The following is a 23,501-nucleotide window of genomic DNA, read 5'->3' as shown; positions in this document are numbered from 1 at the left end:
ATCGAGTCTTCGATATTGACACTTCATCCAGAGAACTTTATCAGTGGGACCTATGTGATTCCTATAGCTGGCCTGCCCTCCATTGCGGCCGGCCTGAACTTTGGATCTACCCAAGTCCAGCATGACCTCAAGCAACTCCTAAGCGCTATTGATTTCTAGTTTATTCTTTAACAATTCATAACTACGGTTCTACTTATTGGATTTTTGTCGTTTAGGTCTGGATTTTTTCATTAAAAAAATCCCTATTTTCCTAAACCTAAGTGGAGTATTTTCGTGGTGTTTAGATTATGTTGATGTGTGTGTATTGCACAAATACTTTGCACATTGCCGTTTTAGGTGAGCCTGAAAGCTATTTGCCAAGCTACCAGAGGGTAAGCACAGGTTATCTTTTAGTGTGTATCTAGCTTATCCTGACAAGGATTGTGGTCCCTACTTGGACAGGGTGCATACCTCTAGAGACCTAGTTTCGAACATGAGATTTCTTCAGATTAAGTTGTTCTGCAAAGATGGTTACACTGACAACTAACTTACTTAGGTAAATACAAGTAGTAACATGTCAAGCTAGTCATATATTGCTAAAGAAGAATAGCTGCAATGATGTCATGGAAATACACAAGATGGTATGCTACATTACCTGATTAATTTTCAGTAATGCTCCTCGTTTTGGCAGGATAGAAGAATTACGTGAATCAATGACCATGGCATGCTGCAACAAAAGACATGAAACAACATAAGGCTTTGACAAAAACAAGGCATTATGACATGGAACAGAACATGTATTACTGGATAATTGTGTCACTAGTGCCAGAATGAGAGTGCTAGAAAACATTAGGTGAACAACAAAGCATCCATGTAGTTTACGCACTGAGTTAGAACAGCAGTTGAGGTCAAACCAAGTGTAATACGAACATACACCAACAATGTGATCCTCAAATTAGATCACCTTTTTTAGACATTAGGTCAGTTTATGTACCCATCAAAGAAAACTGTGGTTATGTCGCCTGAGCAAATTCACATATGTATGTATGTATGTATGTATGTATTGCGATTTATATAGCACACGTATCACCCGAAGGCATCAAGGCGCTTGCTTAGGGAACCCGTCCTGGTATTCCCCTGTGAGATACCCCGGCAGGGTATCCGCAAGGTGAAAGCCAGGCATCCCGCCGCGAGGGGCCGTTGTGGAGATTAAGCAAGCTATTGCCCAGAGTCGCAGAGTGTGAACCCGTGAATCGAGTAGGCACCGGAGCGAGAATTGTCGAGTCCATGGACATTTTAGGACTCAAGACCCCGCTAAGCCGGGAATTGAACCCTGGTCCCGGGCTGACCTCTGCTTCCAGGTCTGCCTCCTCTAACCAGTGAGCCACACTTCTCCACTTATATTTTAATAACAAAAATTCTATGTCATCTGTACATCAAAATAAATCTCACAGCCTTCTGACTTTAACGAAGCGTTTGGGTATTACAAATGTACAACCTGCACATCATGGTGAATAGCATTCAGGAAACAAACCAACTATTCACATAAAGGGATACCATAACAATATTTTTTGCCTGCTTTTAGTGCATTTGTATATCTTTGTTGGTTACAGTTAAAACTAGAGCTACTTTCAGAACATTAGCAATGAAAAGCAAAGGGATCTAGATTTCATTCACAGATCTAGAAACTAGGATATGTTCTAAAATGTTGTAATGTGATGATGTTTAAGTGTGGTGAGATCTGTGTAGCCTTGGGAGAGGAAGAGGGGGACGAGACCAAGGAAAAGAAAAGAAGGGGACAGAACTTTAGGGTGGCTCGCTCTTTAATATAGCCAATTAGGATACTGGAAATGAGATTGCCCAAATTTAACGTTTAATCTTTCAATACAATCTGAGTTCTCTGAATTTACTCAAAAAAACAACCTTATTACCCCAACTATTAGGAAAGCCTGAGAATCGCCAACATCTGTGTGAATACCATGAATCTGTTTCATCAAAATGGCCTCCCTCATGTTCTCAACAAATACAACACCTGATAGAGCAGAATGTATGGGCAGGCAAGAGGGCCCGTATTGTCAAATGCCTGACATATCTGTCAACTACAGAGGGCGGCCTGGGGCTCCCCCACCTTAAACACTATTACCAGGCAGCGCAGCGCAGCTACATGGTGGAGTGGGATAGGCTCACAATGGAGAAACATTGGTGTTTCATAGATTAGGCAATCGCAGGGATCCTTATATGGACAATTCCCTGGCTCCCCAGGCCTCACTGCCGGCGGTTGATGTATGTATCTCTGGTGCTCCGCGCCACAATAGGCACTTGGGACACACTCCAACTCTTGAAGAAACGGTCTACCCGGATTTCGTCACTGACTCCTATAATGGGAAATCCTGATTTTCCCCTAGCATTCCCAGACAAAGCTTATATGGCATGGCAGCATGCAAATTGTAAGAGTGGGCACATTTTTTTTACCCCAATGGAATAATGGGATTCCAACAGCTCCGGGAAGGTTGTGGCGTGCCCCCCTCGGCATTTTGGCAATATTTGACCATAAGGCATTGGGTCACACAGCCATCGCTGCGGCCACATGCAAGCAGACCTCTACTGCCGTTCGAAAAATGGCTTATCATGTCACATTCTGATAAAAGACTTCTATCAGACATATAGACCTTTTAAAACACAACGCTGACTCATGCAAAATCATCTGCACAATTAAGGTGGGAGAAAGAATGTGAACGGCCATTCACCCCAAAGGAATGGTCGGATATCCAGACACGAGCCAATATTACAGCACGCAGTGCGGCAGGAAATGGGACACAACTTCCACTATTGCACTACTGGTATTACACTCCTGAGCGCACTGCATACTGGAAGCATGGGCGATCCCACCTGTTTGGAGGAGATGCGGAGACCCGGGGACATTAACACACCTCTTGCGGCATTGCCCCCAGTTACAGACGTACTGGCATGGTGTATTAGATATAGAGGATTAAATGATGAATACTACCCTCCCTAAGTTCCCGAGCTATGTGATTTTGGTTCTTACCAACACCCTAACTTAACCTCTCAGATCGGGGAGGGACGTGCGATAATGCTGGCCCTATGTGCAGCCAAGCACACTCTCCTGAGTAGATAGGGAACTGACAGGGTACCACAGCACCACACGGATTGGCTTCACAAACTCTGGGACCTACTGAGCATGGAAAAGCTTACAGTGGTCACAGAGAACCAACTACCACAGTTTGAGAAGACGTGGAAACCCTGGATTAGATACCTAGGAAAACAATTTAGGGAACTAACATGCCCCGCATACTGCGCTTGTCACAGGGAGACCCACCTCTGACTTTATAAGTATTCTATTACATAACCAGTCATTACTATGTATCAGAAGGAACATCGTGACCCACAAATAGGTTTCCACAACTTGCCCACTTCAGACCCTACACCCTGAGCCCCACCCTGACTGTATAATCACTTTATTAACTCCATTATCTTTGCTCTTTCCCTTTGTTTCTGTCTCAACCCATCTTCCCTCACCAGCCATTGGATGAAGGCGAGGTATTTTGTATTGTTTATTTTTTCAAATAGAAAAATCAATAAAACGGGCTTTAAATCTAAAATGGCCTGTGAGAGAAATGTGTAGTTAATAGTAAACAGTCTTGTCTTATTGATATCGGTACCATCAGGTCAGTTTTTGTAACCTTAGAATTCCCTTCATTGCCTCTCTAGGCGTTCCCTATCACATTATTGACCTTATTTCTATCACTATAAAACCTATAACTGACTAACATGCTTTCTTGCTGTTGCGTCTGCAGATTCTTTGCCGTATGGGTGCCCAAGAAGCACTGTACTTAGCAGGGTCCTGGGACTCAGAAGAACCATGCGAAGCACCTATTTAAGGGCTGGGGCAGTCTATGACATGGGCCTCTACTCTTGTGCTCTGGGCCTCCTAGCTGCTGCTCCTATCTTCAACTCGAAAATTGCATGACGGTTTGCAGCTCTTTTTTGAGGTCACTTCACACATAGTCCACCTTCTGGTTTTCGTTCTTTTTCCGCTTTCTATCATGGTTGATCCCCCTTGCTTTCTTTCTGACTTTTCCAATCCCTTATGTTTCCTGTCATGATATTTGATGCCACTTCCTCTTCCTGTTCTTTGACTAATGAAAGGCCTCAGTGAGGTTGGAGGGTGCATCACAACAAGGCTGTGTTCCTTAGCTTGTTTCTTCGCTCCCTCAGCTTGCTAATCCAGACTCTTTGCTTTTGTGACTTCTTCGCCTGGATTCCTGATGGTTTTCTCCAACCCTGTTAAGCTTTTGTGTTTTTTTCGGTCTTTGGCTTTTTTTTCCTGAGAAGGTGGCAGCTTTTTGAGGGCAATCACCTACCACATATTGCGGTGTGTGGTGACAACATCGCTTCCAAAAACAATTGCCCTTTACTTGGAAAACGGAAGACCCATATCTGGATCGCAGGTAAATGTCCAGCCCTGAACACATGTTGAGTGCAACTTCACCTGCCAATCTGTTAGGAAGATATGTTATGTTAAAGAAATTGTACAGTGTACTGCATGGTTAAAGAAGTGTCCCTCGACATGCCGACAACAAATAAAATGTAACCATTGTCTTGTGTGTAAATCCGAAAATTTGGATAACAAGCTAAAAATGGATGAAACAAAGTTGCATGATGCATTGCTCAACTAACTGCCTTATTACAGTCTGAACAAGCAAATGATGTCGGATGTGTACTTTCTGCTGTCCCTCCCTGTTAAAATTAAGGTTAATCCCATGAAGAAATTACCTCTAATCCCACAGTATTCTATACTTATGGACACCAAAGCTGAATTTGACATGTCATTGCAGCTCTAATTAAACAAGTAGTTCTAGTGCCTGTTGTAAGCATGTGCAACACCCCCAATTCTCCCTATGAAAAGGGCAAGTAGGAAAGATTGTTGTCATCCTGCTCCTATCCTATCATTCATTTACTTTCGCCTCTGGTAAATGGTTTATATTTGTGGATTTATGCTCTGCTTTCTTCTCCATTCTCATTCATTCCAATTAAGCAGACGCCAGCTATCATGAGCTAACATGGTAGACCGGGCTTCACCGATTCCTTTCCATTTTTCCCAAACCCAAAAGAAGGACCTTGGCGCTTAAGTCCTTTCTAAAGGGTCTACTTTTGTTCAGTTGATTGGTGGTTGGTTACTCGCTTCTGTCACTCAGGATAAATGCAAGGTTGAGTCAATATATGTGCTCAGTAAATTGGCTAAGAAAGGTCATAAGCCTTTGAAAAAGAGACTACCATATATTGTCGATATTTTGGTCATGAAATCTCCACTGGGGATTCAGACTGGACAGAGGCAATCCGTAAAATACTATGTCTAGTTACAGGCAGGTGCATACCTTCTTGGGGACAGCGTGATATTATACACAATGGAATTTGCGATCCTTTGGGATTATGTTAAGAAAGATACATCAGAACCCTTACATGGATTGAGGAGGCAGAGCGAGCATTCATGTAGGTGAAGAAAGAATTAGTCTCTACTCTGCCCTTGCTTCAGGTTTGCAAGATTATTCCAAACCTTTTGCGGCTGCATTGACAATGAAATGGAATCTCGGTGCAAGATCATGGTGACCCAAAAAATCTGCTGCATATTATTCTCCTATTCCCAACCCCGTAACAGCTGCTTTCCCACCCTGCTTTATGTCTGTTGCTGTAGCAGCCCTTTTTGAAGCAACTTCTAAAACTATTGTTCTGGATTCTTCCTCAAAGTTGCAGGTCCTAATTTTGTAGCTGCCTACTGCTTACCACAAAAAGTCAACATCTGTCTACTGCATGACTATCCCAATCGGAGACATTGTTACTCTTTACCACTCACAATACTCGAATCCATTGCCCAGCATTTAACTCAGCTTCTCGGATGCTAACCGCGCAAGATGCTGAACCTCATGATTGCTACCAAACATTTGAATAAAAACAGAAAGGATCTGTCTGATGCCCATGTACCTACTAGTAAACAAGTTTATTTAGTGAATGGATCATTCCTCAAAAATTATGTTGGGAACCTTGTTGCTGGATATGCTGTATGTACATTGTACAAGGTGATCAGCAGCCAGCATTTGCCCCAGGTCCGCTCTGCTCACGTAGCCGAGCTTGCTGCTCTCAAAGGTGCATGTATTTTGGCATTATACAAAACTATCAAGGTATTCATGGATATCAAATATATACGTCTGATGTGGCCCATGAATGTGGACTATTATGGATACAGAAGGTTTTTTATTATTATTTTGTGTACTTCTGCTTCAACCCATATCAAAAAAGGAGCTTACTTGAAAAGATTGTTATATGCTCTTATGTTGTCATGTAAAATTGCTAGTGTGGGATGTACTACCAAACACTCATGCTGGAAGGCATGGTATAATTCACAATACAGCAAACCACCTGTCTGCCCCCTTCTTTCTCTCAGCGACGAACAAATTTGTTATTCCCGTGCCACATGTCAAACACCAACATTGGAAAGGAGGAGATTAACAACACTGCTGCACACCAACCTTCCTGGGGCCCATTTACCTACCTACAGATGGTCTTTATTCAGCTGCTCAAGTATTGCTCCTATTCTTGTGTTCATGTGATTCTGTATATATTTTCTGGTTGTGTTTAGGAATATCCATTTCCACATGCTGATGCTATTATGGTGGCCAAGAAATTAAACTACTTCGAGATTTCAAACCAAGGTTTAACCACGGTTTGTAATCAAGTCAATGCTTTCGAGCAATCTTTTAACACAACTTGTTTCTTCTCTAGTGGAGTACATTTGTAAAACTCCAAGAATAAAAAAGCATTTTCACTGTGCATACAATCACGAATCATCTGATAAAGTGGGGCAGTGCAATAGTATGCTCAAATGCGTTGACCAAATGATGTCACGCTTGACACAAGTATATAACACTACTAAAACAACATGCGATTTGCCAATGACCACTAGGGAGGCACTAGTGATTCCGCTGCTCAAACCCAGACACCCAGCACAAGATGTAACGGCTCACAGGCCTTATCAATGCTACATGTGGACCATAAAATATTGAGAAGGGTACTGGACTCCCAACTACTACCATACATGAAACAACTTATACAATTTGACCGCAATGAAACACCAGCAGGGTGGTGAAGTTAGTACTTGAGCCATCCTCGATTAATCAGAATGCAATGGTGATGTCAGTGGACATCTAAAGCATTTGATAGCCTGCACCGTGACTACATCTATGAGGTAATGCATAGGATGTGTTGGGAAAGGTTTTTGTTGGGTGGACCCATCTGCTGTAATCAAACCCGAGTGCAAGAGTCAAGAAGGGCGGGATAATAGCAGAGTCCTACAAAGTAGAGCATGGCAGGGCTGCCCACTGTCTCCATCTTTATTATCCGCCCTTACGGTTAAACTACTGGCATGAAGGGGGAGGCTGGGCTACACTATGCAGGGATACTGTGCAGATGATTGCAGATGATATGCTACTTTTCCTGAACGATGTAAGAATGGAACCTTAGAAAGCCATACAACTGCTTAACAGCTTTTGGGATGAGGAATTAACTGGCAAAAAAACAGCCTCTTCCCACTAAGGCCCTCTTCAGTCATCGACCTATGTGGAACGTCATGGGAACCTAAATCTTTAAAATACCTGAGGGTCAGATTATAAAGGCAGGAGTAAGATTTTCTGTGCAAAAACGTGACCAGGGATATCGCCAACCTTTGGGGCAGGAATACCCTTCTGGAATACACTTCCATTGTCAGTAGCAGGTCAAGCAGTGATTGCAAAAATAATAGTCCTGCCACGCCTGCAGTACTTCTCTACTCTGCAGGTGATAGTGACCAGGAGCAAATTTCGGGAGCTGGATAGCTTACTGCTCAGTTCGATGTGGGGTAAAGGGAGGCGTAGGATGGGCTTACCAAGTTACAATGAAAGGTGACCATGGGGCATTTGCAGCTCCAGACTTGTGGCAGCACAAATGCAATGGGTTGCAAGATACGTACATGCTAGAAGTCACAGTGAGGCCCCACAGAAAGGAATATGCCACCCTTCAAGTGTTTGGCACACTTGATTTTTAATGCCTTATCAGGTAGAGACAACAAACACTGCTGGCTGCGATGCCTACCGCCTACAAAAAACTGAACAGACCTGCTTTATTCCCTGGTCCTTCTACTTCAATTCACGAGGGTCCTCCTGAAGGCCAAGGTACAGGGGAGACTAACAGAGTGGTCAAGATTAGGAGTGGACAAACTAGGCAATCTCTTTGTAGGCAGAAGGACACGATTGTTTGAGGAGATTCAACCTGAATATGACATCCAAGCAGATCACTTCCTCTTTTTAGGAACTGTAGCACCACTGAGGGCAGAAGAGGCGGAACCCCTCAAAAACCAGAGATGTCACATACTATGCACAACCACAGGTAAAAACAAAGCTATAACGGCGCTATATCGACCAACAACTAATTAATTTTTATAATTTACACAGAGCATATCTGGTAAAATTAACAAACTATTTCCACAGGGGTGTCCTGGCTGCCCCAGATGCAGGGCAGTGGGGGCCTGAAATGTAATGTTTCACATGGTTTGGAGCTGTACACCTCTCCAAGCTTACTGGGCGGGCATAGCGGACATTATCAGTGATGTCAATGACCACAGTATAAATACAACCCCAAAATCCTGCTTATTTGTCAAGTTCCCACACTCAGCTAAGTATAAAATGACATCCAAATTCATTGCCCTGGCACGGATATTGTCAAAGCACCACATTACACTGAACTGGAAAGCAACAAACAGGGGCTAAATGGGCAGCAGATCTAGCCAAATGGGCAACATATGAAAGCATAAATTTACTTGGAGATGCTACAGTATGACAGATCAATGGAGGTGGCGAGCATGGGGGAAGAACTATTGCAAATTCTACAGTCAGATGAAGCAATATCAGCGACTAGCTCTCTAAGTAGGTCACATGAGTCAAGCTCGGAACCTCAGGATGTCAGAACAGGTGACGCATCTGACTGCGTGACTGTCCACTGGACCACACTTCACAATTCCAGTAGGTTGGGCATCACCACAGTTGATAGTGATATAATACTCTAAAAGGCGAGATCACTCAAGTACTTCAGAACGACTAAGGGCAGGGGGGCTATGACACTGCAACTCCGCTGTGATATAGGGTACTCGCTGGACCGTATGAGGGAGGGGAAGTTGGGAGGTGGATTTCACAGTTACTGTTTCCTTATATCCCTTTTTTGGTATGTTCTGAAAATAAAACACAATAAAATATGTTTAAAGTGGCTCTTTGCACTACCACTGAATGTGTTCAATACGAGCCATACCTTCCAAGAAGATTAGGCTGAGCCCCAATGGACTGTCTCATGCCACTTTCCTCAAACCACAGTCTCTCCTGCTGCTCTTGAACTGCCTATGAACGGCGATATGGTTCATCAACCCGGCAGGCAATAGATTTGTTGTCTCTGCAGTTTCTGCTCTCAGGTCCATACAACCCTGCTAGAGTACCCAACTGAAACCGCTCAAGACCTCTAGCCCAGTGACAGACCCATACCCGAGTCACTTACAAAAGTCCAGACTCTGGCTCCTCCGTGCTTGGTGAGGCTTCTACTTCTTTTCTGCTGTACACTACTGGCTTTTCTTTACTGTATCAGCGTGCGCCACGCACAAATGGAGGAGATCCAGCTTCTGTGTTAGTGTGGTCTCAAGAACGTCCGGATTCAGTCCCTCCTTCTCATCTTAACCAGCTCTGTCAATGGTGTTTGTTAAGCCTCCCACACTCGGTCTTGAAAGCTATGTTTACAGCAAGCCTTATTGTTCCTGCAATACTGTGGTACTTAAAATTGAGAGGCAGTAGGAGCAAGTAATTCACACACTGCTTGTACCCCAAACAAGGGACTGCCTCTCAGTGTACAACAAAAACACTGATTTGCACCTTTTGGTTAGGAACCGACTGGTACTTAACCTTTCTTTCTGCTGAATATACACCCATATTCTCACTGATGCTCGTGAGGGTGTGCTCAAGGTCCCTATCGCATTTTATGACGAATTAATTTGAATTTGTGAGAAAATGCCCCTTTCTGCGTGGTTAACCCCCAATTTCTTTAGCTGGATTTTAGACTCTGCACACTGGGGTATTATTGTCCAGTATCCGGTGCATGTACACGTTCCCCTAAAACATGTATAACCTGGCTAATCCAGGACCAGCTTATTTAACTTTCTTGTAAGGTCATAGTACATGTTGCAGAAAATACCTCTAGGGCATAGAAAGTTAAAGTTCACATGTGGACTGCAGCATTTATAGTGCTATCCACATTGCTTCATGCCTACCACTGTAGCCTTACTGCTGCAGTGTAAAACCAACAGTGTGGTCTGGTAAAATAAAAACAATTTACAGGAAAAATCTCCCTTTTACACATTTGTAAGTTACCCTTATGTAAGCCTTGTAGAACCCAAGGTAGAGTGCTTAGGATTAAAAGTGGAAAATACATTTTACAGGTGTGCCTATAGTCACAAGGCCCTTACAGCTACTTTCGATTTGGCAGGGCTAGCTGCTAGCTTTTCTATGTAGAAAACCAGAGTGACGATTAAAATACAAATAATGTATCTCGGAAATGTGTCCAGCTAGAAAAATAATTGAACCACTATTTTTAAGGAAAAGTAACTTTTATAAAGGTACCTCATTATCGGTTTTGAAATTCCTGGATGCTAAAGAACATTAACTATCCAGCTTCTCCCACCCTCACAGGAGCACAGAATTGGCTGATCTAAATGGACAGAGATGACTCCTCTGAGCTCAATAAAACATGCAGGGTGGGAGGAGGAGTATGCCCCCCCCCTGTTGACACAACACTGGTGTATCCTGTATGATAGGCCTATTTGAAGCACGTGTAAAGGTTTTGGGCCCTTCAAACAGAGCCAAACGATGGTAGGACAATTCATATGTATCTACTGTCTGGTTGCTAAAGCACTTTGCCTTTGCCCTACCGGACGTCTTTATCTGGGTTTGTTGTGGGTACAGTGTCTGCTTCAAACTGGATTTTAGTTTCAGATGTGGTACACTCCTCACTCACACCCCATGCCTTAAAATCACGTTTACTGTGGTCGAAAGCCTTTATCATAAAGGATTTTCCTGATACATTGCATTTTGAACCTGTTAGATATAGAAAAGTAGTCATTACTGTAATCTGGAAACCCACAATGAATCATCACTGGAAACTGGGGACCTCCATGTGTTATTATTGGAATCCAAGGTCCCAGGCATATGCTATTTCATGGATTTAAACCTCAAAACAATACAAAATTATATAGAAACAAGAATTCCACCAACAAACACTCAAATAATGAAATATTTTATTTAATTCACAAAACCTATTTAAAAAAATGTAATGGGAAGGTTGAAGTTTTTCCGAATTCAATGTCAGGAGCGGAAGCAAGGATTATGCTCTACTTTCTTTTATTTCCATGCTCAGCAAATTCAACTTCAATAACAAAAAAACTACAAGTCGATCTCTGTTGCAGTCCATAGGGTATTCCCCGTCCTCCAATCAGATGGTGCTCCAGGTTCACGAGGGTGTGCAGTTGCCAATACCCTTCCTCTTTCTTTCCTGCTGTCAGCAAAGATAAAAACTCTTTTCTCTCACTCTTTGGGGAGAGAGACTTTATGTTTGATATAATCTAAACGGCTTGTTTTGATATCATGTTAGTTGTTCCTGGCTTTATTCTGCTTATGCGCGTGTGCGCTGCTAAATTCTGTCAACTTTTGTTGGTGGTTCTATTTGAGCCTATTCGCCTGTTGATAATTGGGATTGTTCCCCTTCACAGTTTGTTGCTGTGTGTAGTTGTTTTCCTAGACTGTTTTTCCTTTCAGGCTTGTGCCGCGGGAGCTGCTCTTTAGCTCCACACGTGGCCCCTCTGAGACGCGGTGCAGTGTTGCACTTTTTTGGCAGGGGCGGGTGTCCGCGTCTCGCTGATTAGTGACGCGCTAGACGCGTCAGGATCAGCGAGGGACGACCGTCCGCCCGTTGTACACAGCCTCAGGCTCTGGGAACCATTACGCCTGCATTTCTAGCAGGACTGTACTACAAAGTCTTAATCTCCCGTACGCCTGTGACGCCGGTCAGTATAAAAGCCGGTAGGCGAGAGTTCTTCTGTATTTATTGGTGTTGAGCAGGTTTTTTTGCTCCTTGGGAGATTCACGGGGCAAGCCCAGCACGGAGATACCCTTTATTAAACAGACACGGGTGAGTCCCCCCTGCGGGTTATACCCAGCTCACACTCTGTGTGTGTATCAAATAGTGCCTGTTAAACTTCACCCTATGCAAGGTAGTTTACTACTGGTGCTTAGAGCGTTCGGGGCTGCCATTACATACATATATAAAATTAGCATTTTCACTCCCACTATGGAGGAGTATGTGGAAGAAGAATCTCTCCAGGTCATTGCCCTGGACGTTGATTTCTGCGATGCAGGGGATGCTTCTATCCACCAGTCTGTTTCAGAGGCCATGGGACCATTTGAAAGGCGCTTCATGCAATACGCAACCGCTTTTGAACCGCAGCACCCCCCACCCAATCGCAAGAGCGCGTTGCACGTAGATTTGGGGTGCGTTGACCGCCTCAAAAAAGCATTTCAGGCCAGGTCCCAGGGGAATCCACATCCTAACACCCCCAGTGCTTCCTGATATCCCTCCCTTACAAGATTATGATAACCACTCTGTAGAAGAGTCCGCGGACAAGGCCGGCCCATCCAGGCCATGGCGCCCCACAGAGCCACCAGCCACTGACGCCCCGGAGGGTGAGGAACCTTCGGATATGTTAGTCCCTGAAGACCTCATCAACCCCCGTTCATCGGAATGGACTCCCTCCGATAAAGTTACAGCGTTTGTTGCTGGGCGCTTCTGCAAACCCCTTGAAAAAGAAGTAAGGGCTTGTCTTAAGGCTGAATGTCATCTTCCTGCCCTACCAGGCTAAGTGGCTTTGGTGGATGCACGGATGGCCACCTTCCTACAAAAATGCATCCGGGACCCAAAAAAAGGAATTGACCGATACTGGCGATCGTGTCAAGACAAACTTTTGGATATTGTGGGTCCCCTCACCAAAGTCCTAGAGCTGGCGGAGGAGGCCAAAGCATTGGACACCCCACTCTCTGCAGAACGCATCTCCAACTCGGCTCAGCGTGCCATTTTATTTTGGGCAACGCTAACTGCGCCCTTTCTACAGAAAGGAGACGCTCTTTTTTGATAAAGGTCGATCCGAAGTTGGGAAATCTCGCCACGTTGGAGGCGGGAGCGGTGGAACAAGGTGGTCTTTATGGAGAAACATTTATCAAAGAATTGACTAAGTTTGTGTCCACCTTTACCTCGTTTGACAAAGTGCAGTCCTCTATAAAATGAGTGTTCTACCCTAAGGTTTTCGTTGGGGCAGGCCATGGCAGAGGGTGCTCAGCCGGCTGCTTCTTCACACAAGACCCTCAAAGAGGCACCGGCAAGAAGCAGCAAGACTCAGAGAACAAGGCAGAGGCCACAACGTGCCTAACGCAGGTGAGAATTTCTCCTTCAACCCCTCTCCTGGTGGGCAGCAGGCTAGCAACTTTCGTAGACAATTGGAAAGCTATTAACTCTGACGCTTGGTATTACAAACCGTCCAGGGGTTCCACATAGAATTCTACGGTTCCCCAAGGCAGGGAATTCGTACTTGACCATTGGTTTTTGCACACGATCAGGCTTCCCTCATAGATCAAGAGGTGACAGATCTTCTGCAAAAAGGAGCGGTACTCCCGATGCACCTTCATACCGGGGGCTTCCTAAGCAACATCTTCCTAGTCGACAAGACAGACGGTGGGCAGCGACCCGTTATCAATCTGAAAGACTGCAACCAATGGTTGGTGTATCGACACCTCAAGATGGAGGGCATCCATCTGTTGCAGGACCTGCTTCAACTGGATGGTCCGCTTTGACCTAAAAGATGCGTACTTGGTGGTGCCTATATTTGCCCCGCATCGCCGCTTCCTACAGTTCATGTGGAAGTACCAAGTGTTCGAGCTTGTCTCACTCCCCTTCGGGCTGTTGTCGGCCCCATGGTGCTTCACCAAGGTTCTCAAACTGGTGGTGGAAACAGTTTACGCCAGAGGTTTCCGTCTGATCATAAACCTGGACGACATACTCCTCTTGGAACAGTGCCCCGTCAAACTCTCATATCAGTTGCAGGAGATGGTGAACCTGCTCCAACGTTTGGGGTTTATAATCAATACCAAGAAGTCGGTCCGGACTCCTTTCAAACAGATGACTTCTCTGGGGTTCATTGTGGGCCCTGTGTCCTGCACCTTGAGCCTCCCGTTTCGGAAGATTTCCAAGATTCGCAGAGAGTTGCGGCAAATGTTGGCCAGATATTCGACCTCTTTCCGAGAGGTGGTGCGGTTGGTGGTGCTTTTGAGCTCCTCTATTCAGGCGATCTTTCCAGGACCGCTCCATTACAGAGCGTTGCATCACCTGAAAGCCTCACATCTTTGCAAGGTACTCGGATCAGGTCCCTCTGACCGACGAAGTTCGCATGGAAATTAGTTGGTGGTTAAACCACATGGAGGCCTGGAATGAAAGGGCCATCTTCGGGTGTGAGCCGGACCTCATAATAGAATCAGATGCCAGCAAATCGGGCTGGGGTGCCCACTTCGGGGACTCCTTTACAGAAGGAAAGTGATCAGTAGACGAAAGTCAGCTCCACATCAACTGCCTGGAATTGATGGTGGGGTCCTTCGCCCTTCAGTGTTGGATGAAGGAAAAAGTCTCCTGCAGTTTGCTTCTGAAAATGGACGGGTCAGCTGTCAGGTACATCAACCACTTAGGGGGAACAAAGTCCAAAGCATTGGCGGATCTGGCCAAGGTCATCTGGACCTTTTGCCTGTCACACAATGTCTCTGTGCTGGCAGAGCATCTCCCAGGAAAATCCAATGTGGTAGCGGACCGTTCCAGGAGCTGGTCGGACATGAGCCTTTGACAGCTACATCCTCCGACCTTTCAATGTTTTCACATCCTGTGGGGACCCTTCTCGGTGGACCTCTTTGCATCTAGGTTGGACCATCAGCTTCCACGTTTCTTCCGTTGGAAACCAGACCCTCTAGCAACAGCGACGGAAGCGTTCCTTCAGGATTGGTCCAAAGAAGCGGAGTATGCTTTCCCTCCGTTTGCCATGATAATGCGACTTACGACTCCAGTCCGGAGGCAGCAAGCGCAGGTAGTCTTAGTCACCCTGTATTGGAGGTCTCAAGTGTGGTTTCCAGTTCTTCTGGAACTTTCTTGGGATTCTCCAATCCTTCTACCCCAGGATCTCTTGCTCCTGAATAATTCTCAGGGCAATCCACACCCACGAGTCCAGCAGGGTCGGATGCCCTTGGTGGCATGGCGTATTTCCAGCATCACTGGTGAGTCTCTGGCCTATCGGAGGTAGCTTATACGTTACTAGGAGCAGCTTGGACCGACAGCACGAATAAACAATATAAATCGGCCTGGACTAGATGGGTCCGTTGGTGTGTTCAGAACGACCACAATCCCATGGGGTGCGAAGTGGTAACAGTCATACGTTTTTTGGCTTCTTTTGCGTCCCATGGCCTGGCCTATCGAACTGTCAATTCCTATAGGTCTGCGATCTCTGCAGGACAACTCCGATCTTGGGAGCGCCGGTGGGGGAACACCCCTGGTCTGCAAGTTGCTGCGCGGTATCCGTCTTTCTCTTCCCCCAGAACCCAGGTGTTCCTCCTTGTGGGATGTTAATAAGGTGCTACATTTGTTCCAATCCTGGCAAGCTAATAGGTATCTTTCCCGAAAAGAACTTTCTGCCAAGTTGGCAATGCCGCTATGTTCAGTGTCTTGCAGACGTGTATCGGATGTCGGGGCCCTCGACATTACTGGTCGCGTTTTTACCCCGGAAAGAGTTACATTCCACATATCGCGCAGAACTACATCAGACTCTAGAATTGTGTCCTATCCAGCTTTTGATAAATCCCCAAAACTGTGTGTTTTTAGATGCCTCAAGGAGTACGAGAGCATGACAGAAGAAACTCGCCGAAAGGGGAGTGTCAGCCTCTGATTTCCCTTCAAGGCCATGTTGCCATCAACAATAGCTTGTTAGATCAGATGGGTGATGTATGAAGCGGGTATAAATACCTTGCAATTTGGAGGTCACTCGGTACGAGGATCTATGGCCTCTAAGGCTTCTTCATTAGGTGCCAGATTAGAAGATATTCTAAATGCAGCAGACTGGTCTTCGGACTCTATGTTTAAAAGATTTTATTTTAAACCAGTCGTGAGCATGGCGCCGTTGGTGGTGGACAGGCTTTGAACGAGCACAATCCTCTCCTCCGGTCCTGACATAGAATAAAAAATGTCCTAGTAACCATGACAGAAAGTTTCAATTCTATTAAGGAAGCGGAGGCAAGGATTATTCCTGCCCGCAGCTCAAGAGACCTGTTCCCTCCCACACTTCAGGTGTTTTGTATGGTGTTGGTTATCTATTCAACGTATGAGTTGAGTATATCCCTTTTGGTTTGACTCTTGTTTACGGTCATTGATTCATACGAATGGTGTACTGGTTTGATTTATGCAGTTTGAAGAATAGTTTCAATTAGCTCTCCTGTTTAGCTTCTCCTAGGGTCTGATGGGTCCAAAACAGATTAGGGATCTCTGATGTCAAGAAGGTTGCAGTCACAAAAGAGGAAGGGTATTGGCAACAGCACATCCTCGTGGACCTGGAACACCATCTGATTGGAGGACGTGAATACTCTATGAACCTGAGCAGAGGTGGAGCTTGTAGCTTTTTGTTATTGAAGTTGAATTTGCTGAGCATGGAAATAAAAGAAAGTAGAGCATAATCCTCGCCTCCGTGTCCTTAATAGAATTGAAATTTTCTGTCATGGTTACTAGGAAATTTTTCATTCACTTCAGGCCACCCAATGATAAGCCTATACTCTGTTATGCCGATTTGTAGAGTGCACTAACACCAAGGATGTTTCCTGGTGCTGAGCAGGTCAAGCTAAACTTATATCCTAGTGGGAAAGCTCGAAAAGCCAAGTCAGCATCTTCGTATATAATTCAAGAAGTGAGAAGGAGGTTCTAATGTGTAGGGGAAGGTCATTTCATGCTTTAGGAAACTTGTAGGAGAAGGATCGACCACCAGAGCTGGTTTATTGTATGCGTGGAATGTGTGCAAGTAGGAGTCTGGATGAGTAGAAGTGTCTGAAAGGTTTGTTAAAGCAGATTTGATTGTTGAGGTATGCTGGGCCAACGTTATGTAGTTCTGTGAAAGTGTGGGTGAGGAGTTTGAATTGTGCTAGTCTGCGTATGTGGAGCTAGTGGAGCTCTTTCAGGTGTGGTTTGATGCAAGTGTGGTGTGGAAGCTTGAGAGTGATTTTGCCAGTCGAGTTCTAAATGGTCTGCAGCAGTTTGGATGTATTTGCCCTGCCCCACGAACCAATCTGAGGATACCTTAATTTTTAGCCTCCAATTTCAAGTTCATTCACATTTACAGAATGTTTTAAAATGTTCATTTTTACACTTTGCTTCCTTATTTATATACACATTATTGACCTGTTAATAGTATCTAACTTTCTAAACAGTCGAGAACAATCTGAGTAGGTGTCATGGACTGCCAGGTGTCACCGGACTACAGGTTAAGAACCAATGCAGTAAACCAAACAAGAACTACTGTAGAAGTAGAGAGGCCAGAGCCTGGGAACTTTACTCAATTGATCAGAGAGGGACCAGGAGTACCTACACAGCTGTATCCTCACACAGCCTCTCTCAGACAACTGCTAAACATGTGAAAGGATACCGGTTGGATTAAACCAGCTATCCTTGGCTTATGTGACCTGTGGAAGGACCCGAGGTGGCTAGACCCCCTTCTTCTTGAAACCCAAAAACAGAAACATCTACGATGATCATAAAGCTTGTAGGAAACTGGCTCCTTATATGGTATGCCAAAAGGAGGTATACTGTGCAAAGAGTCTAGGCATTCCCCTACTAGTGGACAGGAGCTTGCTCTAGCAATCCCAAGGTGATCTTTTAGGGGGTTGTGCAGTCGGGCAGCCTTAGGCCCATCAGAAAGGAGTGTTCGACAACTGCACATTCACACAATAGTCAATCAATAATGCACATAACTCAACAAGGAGATCCGCACCAATTTATAAAACTAACATCTTTATATAACTTTAGGCCCCATGATCATCACGATCAGGTAAGTAATATTTAAAATAGTAGGTTTGAAGACAACAGATTTTTGATACTTTAAATCCTAATTGAAGCACTTTGCGGCAATGTTAACTTAGGAAGAAAACATGTATTGCCTTCAGGCGCTCAACAGTGATTTATAGGAGCTATCTTCTGGACTTAAGGTGGGTATGAGGCAAGGTCCAAAGCTGCACCGACAGTTGACTTCGGCCAGCAATGGGGCGGCAGGGTGCAGAGGTGCCTTACAGCCAGTGGGGCAACGAAAGTTGAGGGGGCCCCCCTGCAAGGTACATGAAGGGGCCCGCTCCGGATTTAATATGGAACTCTCAGGCCAGAGTACTGTGCTGAGGGGGCCCCCTGCTGCTCAGGTGTACCCCTGCACCGCAGGGGTTGCGGGGGCCTGTGTTACGCCACTGCAATAGCGTAGTATGTAGAGCAGTGGTGACAGCATGGCATGGTTATTGGTTTGATAGTTAAATATGTGACCAGATCATCTACTTTCGTAAAACTCTGCTTTTATGCACCCAGTCCTTTGCGCTAATATACTGCATGGTGTGTCAGTGAGCCAGAGTAATGAAGGCCAGTTTGATCCGTTTTGGGTGTCCTTGGCCAGACCCTTCACAAAATGAAAGAGAGGACTCTGTTCCTAGACAATGAATGCATATTGCTCACCGTCATGTAGGTGGAGCCCTAGATATTGAAGGTAGGGGTGAGACGACAGGGCTCCTTTTGTTGTTCTATTAGGCCTTTCAGTTAGCAAGGAGCTGCAAGGAGTAGACTTTCTGAATACTTCCAGTTGGTGAATGGTAGCGGTGAGGCGTGCAACTGCAGACTCTAGTGTGAAGGAGAGAAACATTTAAGTAAGGCCTGTCCATTAGTCTTTCCCTGATTTCTCCTTGATTTGGAATAGATAATAAAAGGCAGGTGCAGAAACCTCACACTCACTTTGTGTGTCGATTGTTGGTGATCCACGTTGGAGAATACCCTGTTGTAAGAGGCCCACTCTACACTAAGGCTGCATAAGGAGAACAGCCTGGAAAGGACAATTGAAAGCAAAAACATCCTATTATGTCAGCAGTAGATTTATGACCCATGACTGCTAGTTGTTTATAAAAAATAATGTGGGGCCTCACTTGTTCCAGTTTAAAGTTCTCTATGGCCAAGGAAGGGCATGATTTTCAGAGTATGCAGACAGGTGCTGCGTAACTAGTGCTGGTGTTTGCCTGACAGCTACTCTCCCAGAGATGAGGGGACATCACCTCGTCAGGATCTCACGCTGGAGAAATACCTATAAGCCGGCCTTCCAGCTGAGAGAGGAAAGGAGCCTGCTTACCTTGCAGGAGGGAAGACTGTCTAAATAGGAGGAGGTGCAGTGTATCCCCCAATAGCTATGGGCGTCCAGAAAAACAGCCTGCTGGAGAGAGCTCCAGGAGGAACCAGGCATCCAAGGGTCTCAAAGACTCTCCCGACAGATCAAAGCATGAAACACAAATCTGAGACAACACAATCTGCCAAGTTATTTGCCATGTTAGATTGAAACTGCATAAGTTATGTACTGCCAAGTTTCTGATCAGCCCATGTGACGGCTGTAACCTCTGAGTGTCATAAGGCCTTATTGTGGTTTACGTTTGAGGCCACCCGTTAGTGATGTGGGTCCATCGGCAATACCCAAGGCCCCAGTCGCTTGCCATCAGTCTAGTAAGGACCAAGCTAAACAAGGATTCCTCCCTCTCTAAACATGGCCCAGTGCTCAAGGCAGAGGAGGCCTGAGTACTGCCTCCTGGTGCGCTGCCACTCTCTGGAGTGTGCAGACCTGCCTGAGGGGCTGGGATGCGATTTAATACGATCAAAACAAATCAAGACACTTATCTAGGTGATGCACAAATGATAAATATACACTAAAACACCGATTTTCACCCATAATCACTTGTGTGCGATTTAGTTTCCTCAGTAAAAATGTATGCCTCTGGAAACCAAGTGGCCATTTCAATAGAAAATGCAATGTCTGTCAATGACAGTGCGCTACCAATCCATGCTGTAGTTACATTAAAAAATTGACTACCTCATGTCCATTAAAGCTACCCGAGATGTGAAGGTTTCTTGTTCTAAAAATTAGGCCATGGTTCTAAAACGTTTGGGGAGCACTGTTTTAATGCATTCAGGTCTACTCTTTTTCTACTGCACTAGCTAAAGTGCATTTTATATCTGTTCCTCATATTAGAAAAGTTGCAATATTGAATGCCATTGTATCTTTCGGACTAGATTGTTGTAATTCTGTCTATCTGGAACTCCCTCTATATCATAGATCGCAGTTTATCCAGAATCATGTGGTCAGAATCCTATGTGGGTTTAAAGCAAAAGATCAGGTTACTGCTGCCCTGTAGACAGCTCACTGGTTTCCTGTGAAGGAGAGACCTTTGTCTAAATCAATGTGTTTTGTTTAGAAGGCCCTCTATATTTCACATGGCCAACCCTTTCATATTAGATTTCGATGTTATACCTCTAGGCGTTTGTTAAGTTTTGGCAATCACAAACTATTATCAGTTATGAAGATTCACTGCAAAATTATTGGTGGAAGAGCCTTTTCAGTGACAACAGCTGGGCACTGGAACTTGCTACTTCTCCCTATACGTTCTGCACAAAATCTTTTCAAATTTCACAATTTACATTTTCACATTTTAACAATTTAGGGCCTGATTACGATCTGGTTAGGAAATGTTCCCGACCGAATCTGTTTGGAAATGGTTTCCGACCCACTTGGATCCGGAGAGTCCGACTGACTGAGTATGATGCATCCAGATAGGCTTTGGTTGGATTCCCATTGACTTCAATGGGAGCCTATGTTCCTTACCACATCGTAATCGGGCCCTCGGTCGGGAAGGCACATTCCCGATCTGATTCGGAAGGAGCTAATACCATTAGGAGGCCTTCCTAACCGCATCGTAATCAGACCCTAGCTGGGAATGCTTCTTAACTGCATCGTAATCGGGCCCTTAGTCTTTTTAGCGCCAAGAGACCCTATTGTGATTGTATGCTGCGCTCTATAGATTCCTACAATACAAATAAGCGTAAAGAAAAGTCATAATGACTAGACCATCAGTGGTTGAGGATCCATCTTTAATCACTCATTTTAAGGTGTTTAACGGGTAATTCATCAATAACATGCTGATGATTGCCAGTAGACCAGTTGTCTGAGCATGTTAAATAATATCTTGATGGAAGTAGTCAGCTTGTATGTTCTTGTCCTTTAATAGTATCTTTGTAGGCAGGGTGCCTTATCACCTTTACACATGCATGCATTGTCAGGGTGCAAGCAGTAGTGCAGGAACTTTTGCTGTCCTTGGTGAAAAGACATTTTGATTATCTCTCTGGGAAATAAAGTCTTAGTTGCTGGGTGAAGCGCTTTAGTAATGCGACAGTTAGAATCTACCAGAATGCGAGACAGATCAACCTCCCTGATTTTGCTCCATCGATACAATCCGGAGATTCAACTTTTCAATCAAGGACCAATTACCCAATATCAGGATTGTAAGAATTTGGCAAAGCTTTCCATGTTATAATTGAAATACAGTGGAACAGTATGACATGAATATTTCACAGCTCATATAAAAGAAAGGCATGGATGTCTTACGGCCAAAGAGGACTTCAACGAATGTCCACTTTCTTCCCGAATAGCAAAGGATGCAGTCCTGGCAAGACAGCCCAATTCCCGCCAAACACCTTCCCACTTCAGTATATGATTAGACTTCCAAATTGGGAACTGGAAAGAAAATAGGTAAGCATGACTTATCAGGCAAATATCCAAGACCCCCTGGATCCCTCTGAATAAACACACTGCATATGTACACATTATGTTGCAAGATTCATGCGTTTCTAACATTTCAAGGGTGCCTGCTTTGGTGGTCGAGCTAAGACTCAACAATGAATACAGATTATGTGTTGAAGGGAAGGACTATAAATCACAAATGTAGATAGTTTCTCACCCCAATTTCTGCTGATATTCCTTTGTCAGTCTCACGCAGTGAGCTCCAAGGAAACTGCCCCGTTACCTTATAAAGGTTTAAAGAAAAGCTGCAAAGAAAACATAGAATCATATATGAAATAAAATCAAAACAGTTATTTTTTCTTATAAAGACAAATAATAAACTTACTAATAAGACGTATTTGTGATAAAGAGTAACTGTCCATTTGCATGTTAAGGCAGGTGTGCATCACAGTATATTTAGAATATTTATTTTATATAAAATGGACTAGACTCAGTGGCTAACAAAGCACTTTACAAGTAGTTACCAGTTGTGGCACAAGAACAAATAAACAAAAATACAGAGGGTCCAGTAACATGGAATATAAGATATATATTCAAATAATATACACACAACACAAAAGCAAAAGCTGAACATTGGAAGCCATTCGAAAACTAATTTAAAAACAATATAAATTCAGAATAGAATAATATGAGCGTACCCAGCAAAAACCGTTACAGAATGCAAACTATCAGAACCAGAATAATTTTATTTTTAAAGATCTTGTTATCGTTTTTTTCAATCAGCACATAACAGGGATGCAGTTGCATGCAGTTGCATAACAGAGTAGCGTGATCCCACCTTTCAACTATACAGGGGGTAGTGCTTACCATCCCCACCTTATAAATCCCACCCCCCACAGTCCCCCACACCATAGTTTCTATGAATTTGTAGGCAGCAGCAGAGTTTAACCATGTTGATAGGGCCACTGAGCCGCAGTGTGTGTCGATACTATTCGAAGTTTGCTGGTTATGTGGGGCTATCTGTGTGAGAAGTTGGCCTGTATTATGCTGTCCACTAATTAAAGTGGGCCCCTTGCACAAGTCCAAATGACCCTTATTGATGATTAGGTCGAAGACAACCTTTAAAGAAAGATATCCTAGTGGTAGCTGTGGCGAGCAGCCTTCAGGCGAAGTCTCGAAGGAATGTAAAGCTGTTTCTTTTACCAGAATAGAACCTACTGAATAACCAAATTAGAGGAGAACCACACAAGAGATATATAAAATATATGTATGTATTACTAAACACTCGCTACTAAGCTCTATACAAGATTAGAGCACAAGGCATACAATTATTAATCAATCGAACTACAGTAAATAGCACAATACACCGTGGGCTCCAGGGGGAGACCGAACCATATACTAAGAAAGTGGTATAACAACCACGACTTGACTAGACAATGCCTAGAGCATGTAGAATAGCTGGGACACCAAGGAATCACCCAAAGTAGTGACACGGGGGACCCACGGATTACGGGTG

The 23,501-nt window shown here is 44.4% G+C and overlaps 1 protein-coding gene across 1 annotated transcript in view; it reads right to left on the bottom strand.

The window, feature by feature from the left end:
* Nucleotides 1-23,501, bottom strand: part of SAMM50 (SAMM50 sorting and assembly machinery component) — a 199,078-nt gene that overhangs the window by 83,877 nt on the left and 91,700 nt on the right. The window contains exons 7-9 of the mRNA XM_086952726.1: nucleotides 22,203-22,290; nucleotides 21,851-21,979; nucleotides 635-706 (exon numbers count right to left, since the gene is read on the bottom strand). Of these exons, the coding sequence (XP_086808852.1) occupies nucleotides 635-706; nucleotides 21,851-21,979; nucleotides 22,203-22,290 (289 nt within the window). The remainder of the gene's footprint in view (nucleotides 1-634; nucleotides 707-21,850; nucleotides 21,980-22,202; nucleotides 22,291-23,501) is intronic.

This window comes from Lissotriton vulgaris, chromosome 1_2, assembly GCF_964263255.1.
Source record: "Lissotriton vulgaris chromosome 1_2, aLisVul1.2, whole genome shotgun sequence".
NCBI classification, from domain to species: domain Eukaryota; kingdom Metazoa; phylum Chordata; class Amphibia; order Caudata; family Salamandridae; genus Lissotriton; species Lissotriton vulgaris.
The sequence above is the reverse complement of the archived record's forward strand: the minus strand, read 5'-3'. Positions and strand labels throughout refer to the sequence as shown.